We start from the raw sequence: 22,936 nt of genomic DNA on the forward strand, positions 1-22,936 counted from the left end.
GGGGAGGTACCTGTGCACTTGTTCAACTGGCTATACCGTTCACTCTGGCATTTGAGAAGGATCTATCACACATTCGCAAAAGGAACAGAAGGAGCCTAGGGGCCCCATTTGATGATGATACAATATATAAAGACTCAATTGGGGTGCCCAGAGGTGTCCCTGATGAATTTAAGGCTAGAAATCAATTGCTGCAGGATTTGAATCTCTATTCTGGTGGGTGACAATTAACAAAAATGTAGATTGTATAAACTACATCTATTACAATCAGCAGAGATTTATAAACTATACAAAGGAGGCAATAAAGGGAATTGCAGAACAATTGGATGCTACAAGCAGGATGGCCTGGGAGAATAGGATCGCCCTAGACATGATATTAGCTGAAAAAGGGTGTGTGTATGTGATGCTGGGCACCCAATGCTGTACCTTTATCGCAAATAACACAGCCCCAGCTAGCACAATAACTAGAGCATTACGGGGGCTTACTACTCTTGCCAGTGAATTAGCAGAAAACTCAGGAATAGGTAATTCCCTCACTGGGTGTTTGGAGTCCTGGTTTGGCAAATGGAAAGGGATGATTGTGTCCTTATTTACTTCTTTGACTGTGGCAGCAGGAGTCCTGACGGCCGTCGGTTGCTGTATTATCCCCTGCGTGGGGGGATTGGTGCAGCGATTAACAGAAACTGCGCTGCCTCAGCAAACAGCAGTGGAACCACCACCGCGCTCGGATAAAATGATGATATTAGATGAAATGGAGAATGAAGAAAATGAAGAAGTTTTTAGAATCATACCTTTAAAAAAAGAAAAAAAGAAAAAAGAAAAAAAGGAATTGCAGAAATCAACACTTTGAAAGAAAAAGAGGGGGGAATTGTGGGAATGGAATGTTGTTTCTGCATTTAACATTAACAAGAGCAGCTGGTTTGAAGAAGTAGAACATCATGCATTTGTATTCTGTAACTTATCCTTAGAAATAGTTGATCTAAGAAGTAAAATACCGTATATGTTAGCGGTATGTTTTAAAACATTATTACTGAATTATGTGATTAATTCTTTCTTGCAAAACTGAATAGTTGTTAAATGGTCCAAACAATGCGAGTATAGTGTGTTAGGGATTAGAAAACATATTTTAGAGTTGTTCTGTTAGATAAGAAACTGCCAGCAAGAGAAAAACAGATGTAGCAAACATCAGAGAAGCCAGGGCCTCTACACAAGGCCGGACTGTCTCACTCCGTGAGAAGTTGGGATGTGACAGGCAGGCGCCAAGATAGCACAGAAACATAAGCTCTTAGTTGTTTAATTACCCCTAGCATTTGTGCCCTTTACACTGGTCACTGTTCTGGTCATCCCTCTGTCCTCGCACAGAGATAAGCTGGGAAGGAGGACAGAGGGGAGTGTCTTGGAGCCCGCCTGCGGCACCCTGAGGTTCCCACAGAGTGGGACAGCTCTGCTTCGTGCAAAGGCCCTGGCTCCTTGAAAGCGTGTTCAATGTGTTTCACTTCTGCTGGCCTAACGAACCACCTCACAGCGGGTTTCCCAGCTCAGAACACTACACCCACATCGCTTAGGACATCTAGAGCCTACCGCAGCTTTGTGAGAAAGGATTTCTCACGTAACTCGGTAACTGCGTTTCTAAAACACGTTACTAATGTGCGCACGGAACTTCTACTTTTCACATCAGCTGTTTCTAAGGATGCGCCACAGCGCGCTTCTTCAGATCAACCGCCCTTTCCAATACCCGACGCAGAAACGACGCTTCCGCTCTCCGCGGCGCGTCGCTACGGGTGAGGAGAGCGGCTCGGTACGCCTCACCGCGCCGAGCTCCGTAAGACGCGCGAGGGCAGGCCGGCCGAGGACGGGACCGGCGGCGCGCGCAGCCCCTCGCGGCGCCCGGCAGCCCGCGCCGAGCGGCCCGACGTCCCGCGGCTCAAAGCGCCGCCGCGCGAAGCGCGAACCGGCCGCTCGGCGCCGCGCATGCGCCGCCCCGCCCCGCGCTGTGACGTCGCGCGTCGCCGCGGTCGGCAGGGAGGGCGTTCCGCCGCGTGCGGCGGGGAGCTCCCTTAGCGGCGCGCGAGCGCCGGCCTTCCGCCGCTCCCTCCCTCTCGCTCGCTCCCTCTCCCGGCCATGGCACGGCGCACGAAGCCCGAGGTGGAGCGGTACGTCGCCTCCGTGCAGGCCGCCGCCTCCTCTCCCAGAGCGGTGAGTGCTGCGGCCCGGCCGGCGCCGCCGGCGGCGCTCCCTCGGCCTTCCCCGGGCCGCGGTGGGGGCCGCTCCCCGCCCGCCCCGTCCCTCCGCCCCTCCCGCGGGTGCCGGGCCCGAGGGCGGGCTCCTCCGGCGGGGAGTCGAAGCCGAGGGAGGCTGCCGGCGGGCGGGCGCGGAGTCGCCTCCTCGGAAACGCGGTTCGCCGCAGCTGCGCGCCTCGGAAAGCCGCTGAGCCCTCGGCGGCTTCGGAAGGAGCCCGGCGGCGGGGCGCAGTTCGGCTCCCTCCCGTTCCGTGGGCACGGTCCCCGGGCTTCCGGCCTTCCCTCTCTCGAGGAGCCGGAATAGGGAACGCGTGCCGTTCGGCTTTGGGTTCGTTTGGCCGCTGTGCGGCTGCTGTTGCCGTGGGTGCGACAGCGTTGTGAAACGCCGGCAGGAAGAGAGGGAGAGGCGGGGGGAAATAGCTCTGCTGCCTGCGTTGGTGGCTGGGCAGCCGGGTGATCCCCTGCTCTCTGGAACGACTGGCTGTGGAGCGCGATCGGTGATGGAAGTAGCTGCTGGTTTTCCTGTTGCGTTGATTTTGGAGAGGAGGGTTGTGCGAGGCTGCTGGCGTTTCTTTTGAAATTCCTTTCCAGCCCCGTTTACGAGGAGGCGGGGCAGGTGAGAGAGGAAGGTGACAGAAGCATGGACAGGAGGAGCTTGATGTGTGGCATTTGTTTTCTTCTGCAACGTAGATAGGTTGCAAGAGAAACAGCTTGTATGTAGCTGACCCCATTCTCCTCTCTTTAGTCGGAAGTGTGCTTGTGAAAAGTAACAAGTGTGAGGACTTGCTTTGCTACTAACCTCAGTTTCGCTTTGGTAGCCTTTGCCAGTTACTGGGAAGAAATGTTATTTTCTTACTCCTGTGTCTTTCAAAAACAAAGCCCAGAGTACAAGGAGTGAACTGGAACTGATAACTGTGAAGACACTTTAGGAAGTATTATGCACCCTTGGAAAGAAGGGTCTCCCTACTCAATTACTTCAAAAGTACTGTATATTTAAAATGTACCTTTTGTTTTTTTTTCTCCAGAGATCGTCAAAAGGATTCTTTTTTGCTAAGCTGTACTTTGAGATAAAAGAATACGAACTTGCTAAGAGGTAATAAACGTTACGTATGTTGTTCTGTTCTTTAAAGTGTGATGGGAAAGCTAAATGAGGTAGAGTGGAGAAATGAAGACCGTTGTCATGCTGTTTTAAGGTAGCAGCAAATGGGAGAATGTGGTGCCATTTAAATCTTCCTAAAACGGCAACTTAAAGCATGGGTAGTTACGTGGTGCTGTAAAAACCCATCCGGTAGAAATGTCTTGTATGCCATCGTGTTACGTCCTTCCTACAGTTTCTGTGAGCTACTGCTTTATTTAATGAAGGCCAGTGCTTGCAGGCAAATATGCAACATCTGTACGTGTAGCAATAATGTTGTGCCTTACTTGAAGATCTAGATCAAGCCCCTTGAACTAAATACAGCTAACTGTCCTGTATGACAGATTAAAGTCCCACGTTAGCTGCAAGGTGTGGGGGGACTTGTAATACTGAGGAATACTGATCCTTCTGGTTTTTCTTTCTTTATTTATTTACTCTGTAGATATACATCTATTTATCTCAGTGTCCGAGAGAGAGATCCCAAAGCTCACAGATCTACGAGGCTCAGGATAACACGGAAAAAGCTTTTGGGTGTTACAAGGTAAGCACCTCCCTCACCTCCCTGATGTCCTGCTTTATTCCTTTGTAAATGGACTTGATCTTTGTGCTTCCTGCTCTGATAGTCTTCTTCCCGCTGCCCTTTGGACTAAGAATATGTGAGCCCTGTAGAATTCTGCAGTAGGGATTATGGTGACAGCAGTAATCCGTCTGCTACTGAAAGACTGGACTGAGAGTGTTTTTCAGTTGCATTGTTTGTTTTCTTGTTAGCGGTGGGCTTTTTGTTTGTTTGTTTCCTCAGAGGTAGAGGGAACGGGGCAAATACAGTTCTGATTAGGTAAGCATATAAATGTGAACTTCACAGTCTGTGTTTCATTATTCAGGCACCGGGGAGGGAGAGGATACACACAAAAGTCTTGTTGCCAGCACAGTGACTGAGTGCCATCAGTCTTTGTGACTTAATTCTGTTTTCCGGAAGCCTCCGTATTAGGTTAGGCTAGAGATACCCCTGGTCTGGCTGTCTGAGTAGAGCAGCAGCGGGTGGTAGAGGAGCTGGTTTTGACATTGTTTCTCTTACGGTGTTCTGAATTCCAGCAGTTGTCTGGGTGTTACAAACCAATGGTGGCCTTTCAAAAGGGAGGCTTTTCTTAAAGCAGTGAGAAAGTATTTATTGATAGTTCTAATTTGACTTGCTGGGTCTGTTTAATGGGGGACATGTTTGACATGTTTTCTTTCTTGTTCTATGTTGACTGCAAGATCAAGTTACTAGTAACCTTTTTTCTTATGTGTATGCATGGGGAAAACCAGTGTTCTGTGGAGCTGAATCCAATGCAGAAAGATCTTGTACTGAAGATTGCAGAGTTACTATGCAGTAACGACATTGCTGATGGAAGAGCAGAGTACTGGGTTGAGAAAGCTGCCAGGCTCTTCCCTGGGAATCCTGCTGCTTACAGATTGAAGGTAAATTCCAGCTTCTGATCTCTGTTCTGTGCCTAGAAGAAACTTTAGTTGCGTCAAGCGAAGGGAAAACCATGGTAGTAATATTATCCAAGAGGTCAAGATTAGATAGGTTAAGTATTGTCTCTATTACATGACTACACTGCTTTCTAGTTTTTTTTAATTTGAGTTGAAAACTGTCAAGTGTAGGAGATGCTGTTATTCCCTAATACTGTGTAAATGCTTTCAGTCATACAATCTCACTTTTGTACAGGTGTTAGTTTTCTGGAGCACAACTGCAACGAAATTGAAGTCTTGAGAGGCTTGTGCTTTGGGATTTTTTGTGTGGTTATGTTATTTTATTTTATTTTTTTAGACAAGCTGTTCTGTATTGACGTGTGGCATCTTTGAACCAGGTGGTTTGACAGTCTTAACTTAGCATCTAACTTAGCATCTACAAGATGCAAACTCTAAAGCTTTGGGTTTTGGTTTTGTTTTTTTTTTTTCCTCACTTCTAAAATGTTTGTCAAACTCTCTGTAGCACCTACCAGCTTTCCAGAGCAGTTTGAGTAATGTAGTCTGTAATGGCAATGAGAAAACAGTCAGGTAACGTAGTTGCTGAAGAGGCTCTCGTAGAGAATGAAATTTTAACGTGTTGCCTTTGTATGTGATAGGAGCAGTTACTGGAGTGTAAAGGCGAAGATGGCTGGAATCAGCTCTTTGATATGACTCAAACCGAGCTCTATGCGAGACCAGACGATCCCTACCTTAACATCAGACTGGTTGCTCTCTACCGTTCAAATAATAGATTAAGAGATGCTGTGCTTCATTGTCAGGAGGCGGAGAAGAAAATACCTGTAGACTCCAGCTTGGAGTGGTGTTTGTGCGTCGTAAAGACATTTGAGGTATTTAATCATGTTTTGATCCTGTCATAATCTCCCATGTCCTTGAAACCGGTGTTATTCTCTTAGTATCGTTACAATGGCAGCTAATTCTCAAGTGGCTTAACTCCTTTAAATGTAATGTCTGCGGAAACAATGATTTATTTAGGATTTTCTTAAGCCTTAAAGAGTTATTTAGTTTCTAGCTGAGGTACTAAGTTAAATACAGCAGCTCCATCAGGGAGGGAATTGCTGAGGCAAATAGTTCCTGGAACTTTGCTGCTGAAGAATACGTTAACATCTCACCTGGGAAACTGGATTATGTAGCAAGAAGTTCTGGAGAAACTCTTGCCTTCATAGAAGGATCGCGGTTCCTCATTCTGTGATGAACTTTATTCTTCAGGAATATCTTGAATCAGTACGAGACTTGGAGGCTGATTAAAAAAAAATAAATAAATAAAATTGGAGAGCTGTCAAGAAGGATCATCTGCTGGCCTATTCTAGCTTGGTTAAAATGATGCTTGCTTCTAGAGATGTTCGAGAAAGCAGAGGGGCCCTTGAAAGGTACTCTTTTAACTGTTCTGCTTATTTAAAAAAAGAAGAAAAAAAAAGAAAATTGAATATTTTTTCTGGGTCACCGAACTTCTAGCAGGCATCATTTTCAGTGAGTAGCTGTTTTATGGATGGAAGAGGAGTTTCTCTGTACTAACTGCAAAGAGCAAATGTTGCTAGGCTTGATCCGCAAGCTGTGTCTGAGCTAAAGGCCTCAGAGAAGACTCAGTGATAGGGGTCTAGTATAAATCCTGGGAGACCAGGACTTGGTTGAAAATGAATCTTTTCTATGTTCCAGTTTTGATCGTGTGCTTCACTCTGTGAAGCCGTGTGCGAATGGACCTGATGAGCTGTCTCGTACCTTCCTTGAAATGAAAGGACACTTCTACATGCACGCTGGAACTTTCCTGCTGAAAACGGCCCAGAACAACGAGGCACAATGGAGAGATGCATGTGAACTCGCAGCATTGTGTTATCTGAAAAGTTTCCACGTAAGTCACTGTTCAGTTTGTGCCTGTAATTGTTGCAGTTCTTGGATGCTCTCACTGTCCGCGCACTGAATGCCTGCATTCCAAAAACTAACTGCTGTTTTTAAGGCTGTCTCCTGGCCAAATCTTACCCTTCCATACTTGTTTAAAAGATTTCAAGTATTGTGAAGAAAATCTCATCTGTTTCACTTGTCAGAAGTAAAATGACTCTTAAGGGCTAATGAGTGTGTTTCCTGTAGGCTATTCCCTTCTCTGTAGTGCAGCTAAAATAACTAATATTAAGGTTAGTGGTATGGGGGGGAGGGGAATGACCTGAGTAGCTCTCACATACTAATTGCGTAAGCAGCAGAGCTTGATCAAGCTTAATTCTTTGCTTTATGGAATAAAATCAGTTTTCCCTTTTGCACAAGTGCTTGCATTCAAAACATCGCTTTCTCTTGTGTGCTCTTACAGCTATTTGCAATTGTTCAGTTACTCACCTTGTGTCCTTTTCAGGAAAGAAACAAGCTTGTTTCCTAACTTTTAAGACTAAATGAGGGTGAGTTGTTTTTTGTTGAGAAGAAGCTGTAGCAATTCTTTTCTTTCTTTGCCAGATTCCTAAACCAAAGTCAAAACTAATAAGAGGAGATTGTGCTGGGCAAGATGCGCTGGAAATGTTGGCCTGTGACCGAAAAAGCCAGTCTGGTAATAAAAACTAAGAATTATAAATGTTCCGTAGTTCCATTTTATGAGCAGTTAATGGCTTGTTAAAGAGCACACTTGGCGTCTTGGAACATGCTATCAAACGTTCTGTATTTTGGCTACGTATGAAATACAAAAGAGCGGTTTGATCCTGACACGTAACGGGCTTTTTCTTTTTATCTCCAGGACATTAAGATAGAATTTAACTTTCAGTGTCTCCTAGTCTGCTGGTTTCTGCCTACTAATATACTATTTGTAAGCATTGCTAGTCCCAAGTATAAAAGAAAATATTGCTCCTTTCCTGTCACTTTTGTTCCCTTCTTTGTTCCAACAGGTTTGGTTTGGTGCATTTTTTTAAAATTTTTTTGGTGAAGCCGAGGTAGTTGTTTTCAGTCTTCACTATCCTGTGGGCTCTAGATGAAAACAAAGAAAACACCAGGCATCAGGCTGAATTGTTCCTGAATAGATGAGACTGACAGCTACTTATTTTGAAGACAATTGCAGTGTCATTATAATAAAAATACACAGTAATTCTGGAGAACTGGATTTGAAAATGCCTTGGGACTGCTGTCAGCCCATATGCTAAAAGGGTGACTTAATTATAGGGAGAGTGTAAGTTAGAAATTTGTATTTGTAAATTTGATTCCTAAATATCATAAGGGGAAATCTAGATTCCCAGCCTAAAGCAGCAGGAACAGCCCACTGCATCAAATATTGTTGTCCTTGTTTAAGTTGAGTGTTCTTATGTGACATTACGTTTTTCTAGGTCATATGTTGCTGAACTTAAGCCACGGCAAGGAAGACTTCTTGAGAGATTGTGGAAACTTTTGCAAACAGAAGTGGTTTATTTACATTGTTTGAAAGCCTGTTTGGGAGTGGAGCTTCTAAAGAGAGGTCTTTTCTCAGCACAGATGATATGGGAGATGTCAGTCCCCAAGCACCAGAGCAGGGAGAACTGAGTAAATACGATATTGGTAAGAGATGCTACTTAAACTCAACGTAAGCATGACTCTGTATTAGAGGTTCTTCTACAAGTGCTTCATCTGCAACAAAAGACAAGTATCTGTAATAGCTGCTTGTGGTTGCCCTAATCAGAGGGTGCCTTGCAAGAAGTTTCACTTTCAGCTGTAGCTGAAGGGCAGTATCATCATGCCAGGTTCTGAAGAATTTCTCACATACTTCCTGCTTCCACACTGTTGTCTTCTGGTCTGCTCTGACTCATTTCCAATTGAAGCTGGAAAGTGCTTGTATGCTGGTGAGTGCTGATAGGAAGGCCCACATTATTTATGTGTAATCTATGAACACAGGTGACAGGCATAAAAATGAAATAATTCCAGGATGAATTGTGAACTAATGATATCTTCCCATTTTTTGGGCTTAACTTGATGATGAAGTCTGGCTTTGAATTTGAGCATAACAGGAATAGAATGATACCTTTCCTAACTAGGATGCAGATCCTAGCTTCTTACAACCCTTGTTTTTGCATAGGTGCTGTTCGGATGCACAGTGGTAGTCTCCAGCACCTTGCATGGCTTGGCTTGCAGTGGAATTCCATGTCAGTGTTATTCCCACTGCGCAGATCATTACAACAACTTTTTCACTTGCCCCAAGAGACATCAAGACTGGAAACAGATGCTCCTGAGTCCATTTGCCTGTTGGACCTTGAAGTAAGCAAGCTTCCTAAGTTCTTAAATGCATTTAAATGCCTGTTTTTTGCTACCTAATACCTTCTGTTTGTTTATTTTCACCAAAACAGGTTTTTTTACTCGGGATGGTGTTCACTAGCAACTTAGAACTGCAAGAGAAGTTTAATACTCAGCGTGGCACACATCAACCTCTGTTCTTACCGTTGCTGCTGTGCAAACAGTTCTGTACTGAGAAGCAAAGATCCTGGTGGGATGCTGTTTGTGCTCTTATGCAGAAAAAAACAAAGTAAGGCTTCTTCAGTTTGGAAATATTGGAACCAACCTTCTAGATGGCTTCTGAATTGATTCCCATAGGTTGCGTAAAACTAGTTCCTTTTGTTTGACGTCCTTTAAATGTTAAATGTTTTTTGCTGTAGGGGTGTGAGATGCTGAAGAACTTTATAAAAATGGGCTTTACATTTCTGACAGTGCATTTGTAAAGAAGAGCTAGCTTAGGACTGAAGCTGCTTGTTATGTTCATCAAACAAATGACGTGTGAACAGAGGAAAAAGAGGGAATACTAATTGAGGAATATTTCTTTTGATATTCAGAGCAGACTCGGCAACCAAACTGAAGCTTCTTGTACAGCACGGAGTAAGTACTGTGCGAGCCCTGGAGAAACACGGCCTTCAGCCTGCCTTAATTATACATTGGGCAAGAAGTCTGCAAAAAACAGTACGTTAAGATTATCTGTAAATAAGTATCATCTGTTTTTCTCTAATTTTGCAAACTTAATAGACTAAATAAAATCAGATGAGAATGTAGTATTGAGAACTGCTGCTACTAATTTTGATGGGATGTCATGCAAGGCAGTTGCTCTAGTCAAATACTCTTACCTCACTACTCTCAACTGCATCAGAGAAGAATAAGTATGAATAACACTCTATTTAAATATTCTGCGATAGTTTGAATTTCTCTTTCTTCAACAGGGCGTTAGCCTTAACTCCCACGACCAGAAAGAATATATTGGAAGAAGCATCTACTACTGGAAGAAAATTTTGCTTAGCTTGAGAACTATCAAAAAGCACAGAAGTATTCCTGAACCTGCGTATCCTCTCTTCAGACATTTCCATAGTGTGGACATCCAGGTACTGATGGATTATTCAAAGATGAGAGTAAGAGGGGTTGTATGTCAGAGGCTTACATATGAATTGTTAGCTGGTTGGTTTGTTTTTTGTTTCAGTTGGCTTTGTGTGTTGATGGGTTGTGGTTGGTTTTATTTTTTTTGTTTTTTTTGTTTTTGTCATTGTACTGCTACGACTACTGAGATTTGGTAGTATCTTTCTGTTGAACTTCTGAGTTTTAAAACTCTGATTGGAAGATACTGAACTGCCTTAGTACCTCCTCCTATTTGACTGCTGTATGGGAACTGCTGAGTCACGGCCTGAACCTCTGATTAATCACCTGAGGTGAGCAATGAGTCAGCCCTGGGAGCACAGGTGAAAGCAATTCACCTGTGCTGCAGGAAGGGGTGGAGCCTGGCTCCACCTCTCCTAGACCCATTTAAGAGCTGACTACCAGTGGGGAAGGATCTCTCTCTCTCTCTTCAGAAGATCCACTCCACTGGAGTTTCCTGAGTGAGCCCACGATATGGGTAAGCCTCCTATTTATTCTCTTTGTCTCGCTGTGCCTAACTCTCTTGCTTATTTCATTGTTGTAACATCTTAATATTATTTGATTATATAATATTCCTTTATATAATTTTCATTGATTATACAACTACTTACTAGATGCTTACAGTCACTGACTGTTCCAAGTGTCTACACTGTGTCATGTGTGACATGTCTTTTGCTTTGGTTGTAGGTCTTCCAGGTTGCAGCCTATGAAGAAGAGGCACGTGTAGTTTTTGCAATGCTGGATGCAGCTGAAGGCAAAATTGATGATGCTTTACTAGCGTTTGAAGCTATTAAGAATGTGGTTTCGTACTGGGATCTTGCCATTGTAAGTTTGTAAATTGCATTACCTCAAAATGCTTTTCTATTACTTACATTCTGACTGATTATTCCTAATCCATATGCTGTTACTTAGCTTTATCAAAGAAAGGCAGAAGAGGTTGAGAGTGATGATACGTTACCAGAAGAACGCAAAGCCTATCTTGTTAAAAGAAAGCATTACCTGATGAAGATCATTGACGAAAGCTCCTCTGACCCGTCAGTAGCTGACAAAGTAAGTAAAAGAATTAATGCTTGTGTGAGTTGTTGTCTTACGTTAATGTTAACAGATATAGGGCTTTCCTGGGGGAACAAAAACAACAAAAAACACCCAGAATTTCTGTGCAGAAAGCCTTGCAAACTGTTCAGCCGTAGATCAGAGCACAGCCTCTTGCTCTGAGGAAGAATTGCGATCATGACTTGCATTTCAAATACATTTCTAGCTGCCGGTATCTGTTAAAGCTGTAATGGAAATGCTGAATGCAGTGATCCAGGAGCTTGGAGAGAATGGTGAAGAGGGAAGTCTTGCCTCCGGAAATATCTCACCAGCTGCACACGTGGAAGTAAAATATTCAATTCCATCACCCAAGAAGTTCTCTTTCTTGCCAACAAATACCTACCAGGTATATTAGCCGGTTACTCTTCTAGGGAAGTGTTAGATTTGTATAAAAAAAATCCAAGTTCAATTAGTTTTTTTCTTTTCTTTCCAGTTTTCTCCTAAGACTGACTCTCAGTGGGCAGAAGATCACAAGTCCTTACTTCAAAAGCTGTGTCAGCAAGTGGAAGCTTTAACGGTAAGCAACTTGAGTCACTATATTTGATGCAGAACAGTTGATCTTTTTGTTCTGGTAAGTACTTTGTGACCCAAGCATTGAACTTCACTTACCAGGCTACCTCTTAACTCAGTGAAGAGAACTGCTATAAACACCTGCTTAAACTGAGTTCAAGAGTAAAACTTTGTTGCCTACAAACTCTGATTTGGTACTCAGATATGGGAAGTAATCCTGAGGATTGTGCGTGCAGAAAGTTGTGCTTTCTTCAGCTTAGCTACTGTCATCTTTGTTCTGGGTTTATTTCTAGCTTCAGGGAACAGTCTCAGTTTCGTAAAGCATGGGAAGATCATAGATTATTGCAGCACTTAACTCATCTTTTTTTTGTGTGTGTCTCAGACCTTGAACGTGCTTTTAAATAGCAGAGGAGCGTAGGGATCGTTCCTTAGGTTTCCTCCAAATACCGATGTAATACGTTTACATGCTCTCAATTGAAACACTGTCTTTAATAGAATGAAATATGGGAAATGAAACGTAATAGTTCCAGTGTAAATGTATCATCTCACTGCTGGCCTGTTGGAAGCTATGAAACAGGTACAGTGTCAGATGGTTATCGGAGAGCACAAAATCTTCATGAAGCTCCTTTAAGGGGTAAGTTGATGCTGAATTTTTAATTGAACACTTAGCTAAACGGAGTAAGACTTCTTAAAATGTTTCTGCAGTGTTCTGAGATGAATGAGTAAAACTGGTCCCTTGGGAAAGTTCACTCAAGTCAGTAATCACAAAAACTGGATATAAACTCTTTTCTTGGTGTTCCTTTTCAGTTGCTACCTCTGGCCCATCTGTTCACTGTAGCCAGTCACCTGCTTGTAACTCACAGTCTCTTCAAAGAACTGCTGCAACCAGTGTAACACCAACAAAGGTGAGGACATACGAATCCGCTCAAGCCATTTCTACTGATGTGTTGAAAACAACTGGTTTTGATTCTGTGTGTAGCAGGATATAACTGCGGTTCCCTAGGGAGCGTTTACTAAACTTGAGGTCTGCTGGAGACAGGCAGAAAGTTCCGTAATCAGCTAAGCTTTGGGATATTGGGTTTGGGAGAAACAGCCAGCAAAGCATGTTTTTAACCTGCTAACATATGTCCTCTGCTCGTTGTCTGCAATGTTCTTTTCCCCAAAATAGTATGGGGGCTTGATTTTTTTTTTTTTTTTTTTTTAATACTAAAGAAAAATGAGTCTATTCAGCTTACGCTTCTCTCCAGTCTGTGTTTTCAGATACCACTCAAGTTTTGAACGTATGATTTTAGTTTAAACTGATTAGAGTTGAAATGTAATTTTACGGTACGCCTTGCTATTAAGAGTACATGTTGCATGGGCTTTAGCACCCTAATCCCTTTTCCTCCTTTTCCACAAGGAAGTAACGGTGCTTTTTCTTTAGGCACCTGTCTGTGGCATGGATGGACTTGCACCTCAGCAGCGTAGATACGCTCATCAACAAGCAATCCGCACGCCACCTCTGCGAAACACTTGTGCTGCTGTGTTTCCTCAAGACACGTATGGTGCACCTTTGCATTTTGATGCTCCATCTGCTGGAATCATATTGCCTCGTGGTGGTGGTGATCGCTACAACTACAGCCTTCCACAGGCAAGCACAAATCCACCACTGCCTGAACCAGGCTATTTCACAAAACGTGTGGTTTTAAAACCTCTAGAATCCAGTGTTAGTGCCGCACAGGACAAATTGGGATCTGCCTTTGCTAAAAAGGAAGGCCAGTGGAACTCTGACATCTCATTAGTAAGAAATGAACCCACTGCCCCAAAATGTGTTACTTGCCAGAATACAAGCAAAACTAATTCAGAAGTATCTCTTCAAGAATTTTCCTTGAAACTTGAAGGGAAAACACCAGCATGTACCTCTCAGAATCTTGCAGATGGTGAAGCAAAGCCTGCAGAGGAAGGATGTAATTTTTCAATGTGGATGCCTCTCGGTGGATTTAAATTTGGTATGCAGGAGTCCAGTAAAAATACTGCTAAGAAAGATGATCCATCCAAAGAGCGTAAAACTGATTTGACAAACATGGATGAAAAAGACAAAAACGAACTGCCTTCGAGTAGTGGAGTTACACTCCAGTCTCAAGAAACAGCGGACAGGGACAAGAGTGAGCACACCCGTGAGAAAGGCACGTTGGTAACATCTCATGTTTCTCGTACGAATGCAGCCAAAGCATCTCCCTGTGGTAACAACGCTGTAGCTGTGCTGGAGGAAGCTACCAGGGAGAGAAGCGACCTCTGCCATGATGGTGATGCTTCTGATGCCACCGTAGAAGCTTTAGAGGTACCAAGCACCTCTGAAACGCCAGCAAAAATGGAGGTTTCTGCTCCAAAGTTTGTATTTAGATCTGAATCTGTCAGGAGCGTTTTCAGTAACAAAGAGACATTCCCGTTTGGGAATACTTCAGCCCCCGGCTCCCTCTTTGGATTCAGCTTGAATCGTCCAAGAAAGAGCGATGAAGGAACTTCAGCATCTCGGAAAGCAGAGCAGGAAAAAGCGGGAGTAGCTGAACCACCCAAAAGCTGTAGTGCTGCTCAGAAACCTTGGGAGAGCGAGGCATCCCAGCCGGCTCCTTCGGCACAGGGTGGGCCTTCCAACTTCTCGTTTAAAATCCTGGAGAAAGGTGAGTGTTAATTGAACCAGTAATTTATTCAAGTGTGCAGCTTATTAGTCAGTCACTTGTTAATGCTGGTCATTGTGTATTACTTTTTCTGTCTTAATAGTATGTCGTTTCTTTCAGTTCTAATGCACGTCTGTGAATCTTCAAATCCTAGACTTTCAACTTGAGTAAATATGAAGTTGTAGTTCTTTGCACGTAAGAACAGAAGCGTGCCTTATGCAGGACTCAGTGCAACTCTGTAGTGAGAAAGGGAGTTGTGGGTAGGATTTTGGAATCTGTCTGAGGCGTCAGAGTTGATCTTAGTGTTGCTTTTTTTTGTAGGGAAGGAGTTTGGTACTGCTAGAACCAGGAGATGCTAACATTGTTTAAACAACGAGGCGTTGTTTAAAATGTCAGGGTGAAGTGCTGACAGTGCATTTTTTGTGTTGAGCTGGCAGTTATTGTGTTCAAGGCCTCGCTCTGACTGGTAACCTACGAGAACAGCAGTTGTGCTTAAGCTTCAACTTGAATTATCCCTTCAACTAGGAGGCATCCTTCTTGTCTGCTTCCATTCCTTTCCAGTAACTTCACATCTGTCGCTTGAGCCTTTGTTTGTTGTGGTTTTTCTTCTTGTACTTCCCAGAAGTGTTGTGAAATAGGCTCTATACAGTCTCTGGTTAATACCATCTGGAGTTCCAAATGCTCAAAGTTCATCGGTAGCACATGCTGCTGCTGACTGCTTTCTGTTTCTTACTTTCTTTTTCAGTCCTTGGTTTTGCTTTTCCTCTGTAGATGATACCCATATGGCTCTTCTCTGTAGCTGTATTTTGTTTGGCGTATGGCCATCAATAATTCTTGTAACGACATGAAAATGCTGACCTGTTCTTGGTCTGAGACTTGAATTTCAAAAGGAAAGTGTATAGTGCTACTAGAACCAACAGACAACATTTACAATATGTTTACGATATTTAAATTGAGAAAAACTCTCCTCTTCCATTTGGCCAGTCACTCTTTCTGAGGCTGTGAGTGTCTGTGTACTAATAAAAGATGGCACGTATTGAGCTTCCAGAAATATAAGTAAATGTCAAAGGAAGCTAGTATTTGTAGTGGCAGTTGCAAGATTGAAGTCTTCATTATTGCATGGAGGTTCTTTGATAGCAGCAGAAAACCCAAGTGTGATGGATTTACAGTTCCTTGGTTATCATGAATGAGTGTCTTTTTACATAATGATGTTATTTCAAAAGCTCTAAATTTAAGATGTTCTGAATATCGTTAGGTTACTTTATAACGTATGTGCCAAAAATGATCACGGTATTTAGCTGTCTTATCAGCTGTTTTCCACTAATTTTTGTGCTTTGCAGCAAGCCCCCTAGTCAAACGTGAATGTGTTACTGCTTGGGAAACTAAATCTTCTGAGCAGAATGCTAACGGAGAAACTCCACAGGTCCCTTCTACGTCTGTCTGTGGCTTTAGTAGCAGTGCGGAGGATGCCAGTCCAGCAGGCTCTCAGAAAGAAGTAAAAACTCAAAGAAAAAGTACGAGTCAAGTCTTTACGAAAGTTTAGGCAATAAATTTGCAGTATTATTCTTAGACTATTTTCACTTAGTGAGAAATAAAGCGTCCGGCAGATTAGAAACTACTTGACTTGTTTGACTGTGTCTCAAGTCTGTTCTGGCACTGGAACTATGGTACTACTAAGAACTTAAGTTTCTCCGGGAGAGAAAGGAAACAGCTTTGCCTCCTAAAGTAGAAACAGCTTTGGCTAGTAGAATTCCTCCTAGCAGGTATGTAAGAGTTAAGTGATTTCAGAGCAGTTTCCAAGGGAAATGGTGCTTGTTTTGGAATCGTACTGCTTCAAAGGTACTTCAGTCTCTTGTTGAGTCAAAGCTGTGTGTGTTTTAAGAGTGATGAAGAATGTCTGAAACCTTCCAACAACAATTCTTGTTTGTTTTTTTGTTTTTCCCCAGTTGTTCACTTCCCTTAATCCCTGTTAGTTAGCTGTTCTGAAACATTAGTAGCACTATAGGAAAGTTGGAGACTGAGAACTTACTATCATGTTTTTACTGTACTGCTGTTGTAATTAAATGAAGAAATTTATCAATTTCTGGAAGGGAGGGAGGGGAGAGGGGAAATGTGGCTTTTTTGGAGGGAGTCGTTATTCTTAGTGTCCAGACTTAATGTAGTTTGAAGTTTGTATTTTAGGCTCTTATGGCTTATTTGCTTACTGTTTTATTAATCGTACTGACTCAGTCTCTACAAGTAAGGAAGAATTACATACTCCATCAACCAGTGAAGCAACAGCAACAGTATTTGTGCAGTCAGCTGCCAGCAGCGGAGAAGCAGAATCCACAGAAACTGCTCGCGTGTCAGAGAATTTACCAGGAGGTGATGATACAGCTTTTTAGGAAGTAGAACAACTTGCTTGAAGAAGCCTGATGTAGCTTTGTAAGGCTTAACTCAGTTGTTCATGTCTGGATTTCGTGTTTAACCTTAGTATGCCTAATAAGAGGAGAAGCTTGCAATGACTGTAGTCTTCTAGTTTGGCTTCCTGTAAAGAATAGAACTTAATTGCAGGTTAGTATAATGACTAAGCAAGACTGATAGAGCACAAATAAACAGTATGTAGTGTCCTTTAATTGGAACAGTTAATCTGATGAAGTCTGCAAAATGTTGTCTTCCTCTTTCTGCAATATCTTGTCTGCCTTTCCTCATCTGTTAATCATATTATGACGTCTGTTGTTTTCTTTCTTGCCCTGCCTGCTCTTTTTCTCCTTCAGAAATGCTTGTCTGTCACATGTTTCTCCAGTTCTTTCAAGCTTTTCTTTAACTGTGGAAGATGTGTTAATTGAAGGATGTTAAAAGGCAGTAATGTGCACATATAAAGTGAGGAGGATACGCAGCTGTGAGGCCTCCATTTATTATTTTCAGTTGATTCTTATTCTGATCAAATGCCAGTATTAAGTTACTTAGCAGCCTTCATAAGGGGAACACCTGGAATGCTAACAGTGCTGGGTTATCACTCAGCACATCATTCAGCAGACCTGAAATTTCACTGGGAAATATGCCGGCACACTTGATAGCTTAAAAATGAATTTCAAAGGCTGAAATCTGTTGGGCTCTCTCCTTTTGAGAAGGCAGGGCTGTTCGGTCACTTCAGTGCATGATGAGTATAGAGCTGTGGGTACAAAACCACTGAAGAAAGGAAAACATCGAATAATTTTGGATTATGATGTCAGAATTGTAACAGTGTTGTTGGTGACAACAACTTCTGGGGAAATCACGCATTACTGTGCTGTGTTTTAGGTGGAGGTAGTCTGGAGAAGAAGATGAAGGAATTCCCTTCAAAGAGAGGGCGAAATTTTACAATTGGGCCAGAGATGCTGCTCAGTGGAAGGAGCGCGGTGTTGGAGAGCTCACGGTCCTCTTCCATACACAGAAGAAGTGTTACAGGATCCTTATGAGAAGGGACCAAGTTCTTGAGGTGTGTGCAAAGCATGTCATCGCTAAAGAAATGAACTTAGTGCCCTCTGAAACATCAAACAGTGTTTTAATTTGGACAGCTACAGGTGATGCTGGTTAGTCGGTTGAGTGGTTTCTACAGTTCTTTTCAGTATCTTCTGTAGTTTGTTTGGCTTTGTTTTACCCTGGAGATTATACAGAACAAAAGCTGCTGATCTCTGGCTGCAGTGACTAGAGCTAAGGAAATCTCGGATTTGTTTTCAGATGGTGAAGTGAAAATTGAGCAATTTGGGGTCAGTTCAAGAACTGGCTAATTCTTTTGAAAGGAGATTTGAAGAATGCCAGCAAAGCTTGTCAGAGCTGCAGAAGGGCCACCTCTCTCTGGCAGCGGAGCTGTCAAAGGACACCAACCCTGTTGTTGTGTGTTTTGTTTCTGCCAGTGACGAACCTTTAGGACACACAACCACGGAGCTGCTTTCAAATATTGTCCCTCGAACAGCTGAAAATTTCAGGGCCCTGTGCACAGGGGAGAAAGGCTTGTGGGTTCAAGAATACCACATTTCACAGAATAGTTAGTGACTTTGATGTCAGGTAAGCTTAATGTGAAGGCTTTTCATTGAGAGAAAAAACCCATCTGGGCTGCAGCACTCCATGAATCCTGCCTGAAAGTGGGCTTTTCCAGTTCTTGAATGTAGTGAGAGTAGCCGAAATCAGCAGGGCTGCAGTCAGCAGCGATGCCTCAAGCTTTCCCGACACTTCTAGAGACCATCGCATTTTATTCTTGGAAAGCTATGACTTCATGGGAATGCCACAGACTTGCATGTTAGACTTCGTTTTCTTCATACCTGTTATCTGCCTGATCACTTCTCTTTGGCAGCTGTTTGATCTGTAGGCTCTTCAGAGCTGGGTGTCAGCCTTTGGCAGCAGCAGGAGGCGGAGCTCCCGACGTATTGCAGGCAGCGTTTGCGCTGCTCAGGGCCTTGGCTGCAGCGTGCGTGCAGAGAACAGCGTGAGTGTTTGGCATGGCTGTGCAGCAGAGAATATGAAATGGTAGTTTTCTCACTTCCTCAGTGCCTCCCAGCACAGGACTCTGTGGTAGATCAGAAATTGGTGTGCGTGTTGGATTTGCTGTTTAGCAAGTGCATTCTCCTGCTGTATCTCTGTGTGTCTTTGTATTCTACTGTACTTTGACTGCAGGAGTTTTCTCGCAGGAGGGTCAGGGCCATCCAAACTCAGTTCTGTTGTGCTTTGAGTATGGAGCTCTTTCAAGCCTTGATTCTAGGCCTAGTGGAGTAGAAGCCAACACTGTGTGAACAACAGTTGAAAAGTGTCCTTTTCTAGAAGAGGAGCAAGGCAAAAACGGTGATGTAATTCTAGCGATTCAGTTGCAGGCTTCTTTTAACTTTGTGTAGCATGGCATTTTACATCCTGTTACTATGTTTCCTACAGGTGAGTTTGTTATTGGTTGCGTTACTAAAGCTATGAACAACCACTGGAAGTGCTTCTGCTGTGATATCTGCCAACAAGTATTGGCAGGAGTTGGATTCGTCAAGAATGACGGCAGGTGGGTCTTCACCCTTCCTTCTATCACTGATAATGATGAAAATGGAATGACAGTTGGGAGGGATGGTTATGGTTCCTAAGGCTTTCCTGCTGAGATGGAGTAACCAAAGTGTCTTTTATGAGAAAAAGGTCTAAGAATGCATCACGAAACTGAGAGTGGATATCTTAAAATGTGTGCATAAAATATTAACTACTTGTCTACTTCAACACCAGATTTCCTGTCAGGTGTGTTTTGTACCTGGTGATGTTTCAAGATCAGTAGGATACACTGTGGTAGACACTTAAAAACAAATCAGATGCAGAAGTTTTGTCATTTTTAAATAGATTTTTATTTTCCCAACAGGGGTTCCCCAATTTGAGTCCAGTTTATCACCTTTTTCACTAATAAATGCGCTCATTTCAGTGGGATCCTTCATGGTTTTTGTTTTTTTTTTTTAAGTAAACTGTGTAGCCATTGATTTCATGCTTTTAATGCAATACACGTGGTTATGTAGAGAGTTAGGGCCCGTTTTGCCATCCAGCTTCCAATGTAAATTTCTGAAGAGTCTGAGGGTAAAGCATGGGAGTGGGGCAATTTGCAGCACAGGGTGGTACCACAGGAAATAGGAAATCTGGGTGCAAACTTGCTTATAGCAGCAAAATGATTGACATTATTTTTCTAATACAAAGGGCAGAAAATTGGTTGTCTTCAGCTGCTTCAGTCATTATCTTGCCTATGTTCTTTGCTTTTAGTTGAGTTGCACAAAGTGTGTTTTTCTTTTCAGATTTCCTTCATCTCGTTTCATCAGCTTCTGCAGCTGCAGAATACATAGCTGCATGTTTTTACATCCCCCAGTGATGCATGGATGAGGGGGCATTGTAGGATATAACACACGTTACTAGTTGTTTGCTTTTTAGTACAAAGGAAGCTATCATTTCATTATCATGGCAGAGGCTGATTTGAAGAACAACCTGTAGTGTTGTGTCAGCGGTATTGTCAGCTTATATTTTTCTTTCTCTGATGTTTGATATCACAGGGAAAATGCAGAGGAGTGCATTTTTCTTTCCTTCAATTACATTTAAGTAAATCTAAAAGAAACCTGTGCTAAGAGAGCCAGAATGTAAGCCAGGCATGACTACAGCTTTCTAACCTGTTTGAGACAAGCTCCGTAACTATTTTCATAGAGATTTGATGCATCCTACTTAGCAGGCTTTTCTCAGAATCAGTCAAGCTTGTTTAAAAAAAAAATCATATTGAACTGTCGTATTTGATGCTGCTAAAGACATTATTATAGTATAAATCCTGTTACTGAAACAAGTGCTAAAAATTAAATGATCTCTACGGAAGCTCTGAAGTTGAAATTGTTCTATTCATGCTCTCAATTAATGAATTTTTGAACAGGAAGGAATTCACTGCTGATGCTCACGAACCGAAAGGAGAATAATTACATGGTTTACCTGCCGTGACGAAATGGGCGTCCCCATCTGTGGAGCACACAGAAGACCAGTTGAAGGACGTGTGGTGAATGCTATGGGCAAACAGTGGCACGTGGAGTTAAGCATCAGCTGACACGTGGTCTTTCACAAGTGTAAAGGTTAACGTACTTACCTGGAATATCGCTGATCAGCTTCCATGAAAGGGTTAGAAAAGTGTGCAGCAGTGATCAGCAAATGCATCTCCTAATCCCATTTTCAACCTTGATGTGCCTGATCTTCCACTGAGAAAAGACCTCTGCCTGCGGAGCTAAAATCAGGAGATGTCCCAGGAAGCATTGCGAGGTCCTTGCAGAAGAAAATGTCACCAAGTGAGAAGCAGGATATATGGAAAGGCAGTAAAGTTCTGTGACAAACGTAGTGCTAGTGGGCATTATAACGTTTCTATGGCTTCCAGTTACTTGCCACGTAAGTATCTCTAAAGCAGTTTAGGTGACAGTTCATATTTCAAGTCTCTGTACAAGATTTACTTCTTTATCTTCCATTTAAGTTATAAAGATAAGCAGTCTAGTCCTTTTGTTGTGAAAATATCCTGTAGCATGTACTTTCTTCACAAGATGCAGTGGTGCTGAAAATGTAGTCTTTGTCATTAATAACGTATCAGAATCACTTCAGTGCATTTTTTTTGTAACTTTTGGGTTGAAATGTTAAAGACAGTAAAAGGAATGTTATTTTAGTGATCTAAAAGTACAAAACAATAGTTGTAATTCTTATTTTCAGGATAGCTGGGCTAATCAGAATCTAGTTGCTCTTCAAGCTTAGTGTTGCTTATGTTGAGCTGTTTCAAGCTTTTACAGATGTTTAAATGAGAGCAGCTAATGACACCCAGTTTTCCCGAAGAACATAAAGACGACTTGCCACTCAGGAGTAGTGGTTTAACACAAAGCTTTTGAATGGCGTGGTCTTCCTTACAGCTGCAATTCTAAGATGACTGTGTGTTAAGATAAGCTGCATCAAGCAGCTCTTTCATCCGTTTGCTGAAGACTAACAGAGACTAAATTTGTCAGAGGACAGCACCTAGCATTTAAAGAAGAGGTATATGTAGTTGTACCGTTTCCCTCCAGACTCCCTTGACTGTGCAGTCCAGCACCATAATGGATAGACCTTTATTCTTTGGAAGCCAGGTGCAAGGTGTTGTGTACACATCTCTGCTTGGATAAATAAAGGAGGATTACATTTGGGAGTTCTGCAAATTTGCAGGTGGATCCTAAATTTGTCAGCGATGAAGGGCAGGTGATTGAAGTATGCTGGCATCCCTGCAGACAATAAATGCCATGACATGATTAGCAATAGTATTGCAGTCATGATAGAGCAAGAACATACACCAGGGAAGAGTTGTGTGTTGAGTGGATGTACAGATGTTCAGCTGGATGTTTACTAAAAATGTGTATGTGACTCTTCATTGCTGGATTTCAAATGCTCAGATGTTCAGGATTAGGGAAGCAGCAAAACAAAACCATATTTGTAGAGGGTGGAGCAGATGTAGAGAAATATTTTCATTTTTAATATCATGAAGACATTTGTAATTAGATGACGCAAGATTCAATTGGAAACCCAAATCAGACTTGCCATCCTTCTCCTTTTATTTCAGTTTAAATAAAACAGGAAAGCTATTGAGATACATTTGAGAAATTACCGTCAATAAAATCATTGCTTGAAAACTTTGTTGTTTCTACTTCCTCTTCAGCTGTTTTGTTTCCACTGCAGTCGTGATTGAAGGAGATGGTAAGCAGTTCTCTAGCTGTTTTCTTAGCTTAGTTACGTTTTGATGAAAGTTCTTTCTAAAAGTGGAAGGAAGGTCCTTTGTTGAATCCCTCACTGCTCCCATTAGACCGCAAAGAGGCATTCTATCAGACATCAGGATAGATGTGATTAGTCAGAGGCCAAATGGGCAGAAGACCTTACAGCAGCTGTTTTGTGATGATGGAAGATGAAACAGGAGCTAAAGAGAAACCTTTTAGTAATAACCAAAAGCCAGAGATGCTGGGAGATGC

The 22,936-nt window shown here is 42.6% G+C and overlaps 2 protein-coding genes across 16 annotated transcripts; both read left to right on the forward strand.

Annotated features, from left to right (window-relative positions):
* Positions 1-1,998: 1,998 nt before the first annotated feature.
* On the forward strand, positions 1,999-6,197 carry LOC149915435 (RANBP2-like and GRIP domain-containing protein 8). The gene is made up of 5 exons (XM_090121239.1): positions 1,999-2,193; positions 3,815-3,913; positions 4,678-4,830; positions 5,481-5,711; positions 6,091-6,197. Exons 1-5 carry the CDS (start codon positions 2,119-2,121, stop codon positions 6,127-6,129), a joined length of 597 nt encoding a protein of 198 aa, XP_089977365.1. The 5' UTR covers positions 1,999-2,118; the 3' UTR covers positions 6,130-6,197.
* Positions 6,127-22,603, forward strand: LOC149915436 (E3 SUMO-protein ligase RanBP2-like). Of its 15 annotated transcripts, none has more exons than XM_090121235.1 (18): positions 6,127-6,251; positions 6,538-6,730; positions 7,321-7,411; positions 8,897-9,075; positions 9,165-9,340; positions 9,645-9,768; positions 10,023-10,181; positions 10,897-11,034; positions 11,122-11,259; positions 11,468-11,647; positions 11,735-11,818; positions 12,307-12,445; positions 12,619-12,716; positions 13,235-14,471; positions 15,809-15,982; positions 16,698-16,832; positions 17,751-19,470; positions 20,851-21,724. In XM_090121235.1, the coding sequence occupies exons 1-17, from the start codon at positions 6,202-6,204 to the stop codon at positions 17,906-17,908; spliced, it is 3,453 nt and encodes a 1,150-aa protein (XP_089977361.1). In that variant the 5' UTR covers positions 6,127-6,201; the 3' UTR covers positions 17,909-19,470; positions 20,851-21,724. The 15 variants fall into 15 exon arrangements, with proteins under 15 accessions (XP_089977361.1, XP_089977362.1, XP_089977363.1 ...); XM_090121236.1 differs by having other exon boundaries at positions 9,645-9,687; XM_090121237.1 differs by lacking the exons at positions 6,127-6,251; positions 6,538-6,730 and adding an exon at positions 8,175-8,382 and having other exon boundaries at positions 7,323-7,411.
* Positions 22,604-22,936: the final 333 nt, after the last annotated feature.

This window comes from Phasianus colchicus, chromosome 19, assembly GCF_987193195.1.
Source record: "Phasianus colchicus chromosome 19, bPhaCol1.hap1.1, whole genome shotgun sequence".
In the NCBI taxonomy this organism is placed as follows: Eukaryota; Metazoa; Chordata; class Aves; order Galliformes; family Phasianidae; genus Phasianus; species Phasianus colchicus.

Bases quoted from the DNA above. Each gene is read 5' to 3' on its own strand.
- LOC149915435 (XM_090121239.1), top strand. From the start codon at position 2,119: ATGGCACGGCGCACGAAGCCCGAGGTGGAGCGGTACGTCGCCTCCGTG. The intron at 2,194-3,814 runs GTGAGTGCTGCG...TTTACTCTGTAG, and splicing joins CCGCCTCCTCTCCCAGAGCG to ATATACATCTATTTATCTCA. The intron at 4,831-5,480 runs GTAAATTCCAGC...TGTATGTGATAG, and splicing joins CTGCTGCTTACAGATTGAAG to GAGCAGTTACTGGAGTGTAA.
- LOC149915436 (XM_090121235.1), top strand. From the start codon at position 6,202: ATGATGCTTGCTTCTAGAGATGTTCGAGAAAGCAGAGGGGCCCTTGAA. The intron at 6,252-6,537 runs GTACTCTTTTAA...TCTATGTTCCAG, and splicing joins AGCAGAGGGGCCCTTGAAAG to TTTTGATCGTGTGCTTCACT. The intron at 12,717-13,234 runs GTGAGGACATAC...CTTTTTCTTTAG, and splicing joins CCAGTGTAACACCAACAAAG to GCACCTGTCTGTGGCATGGA.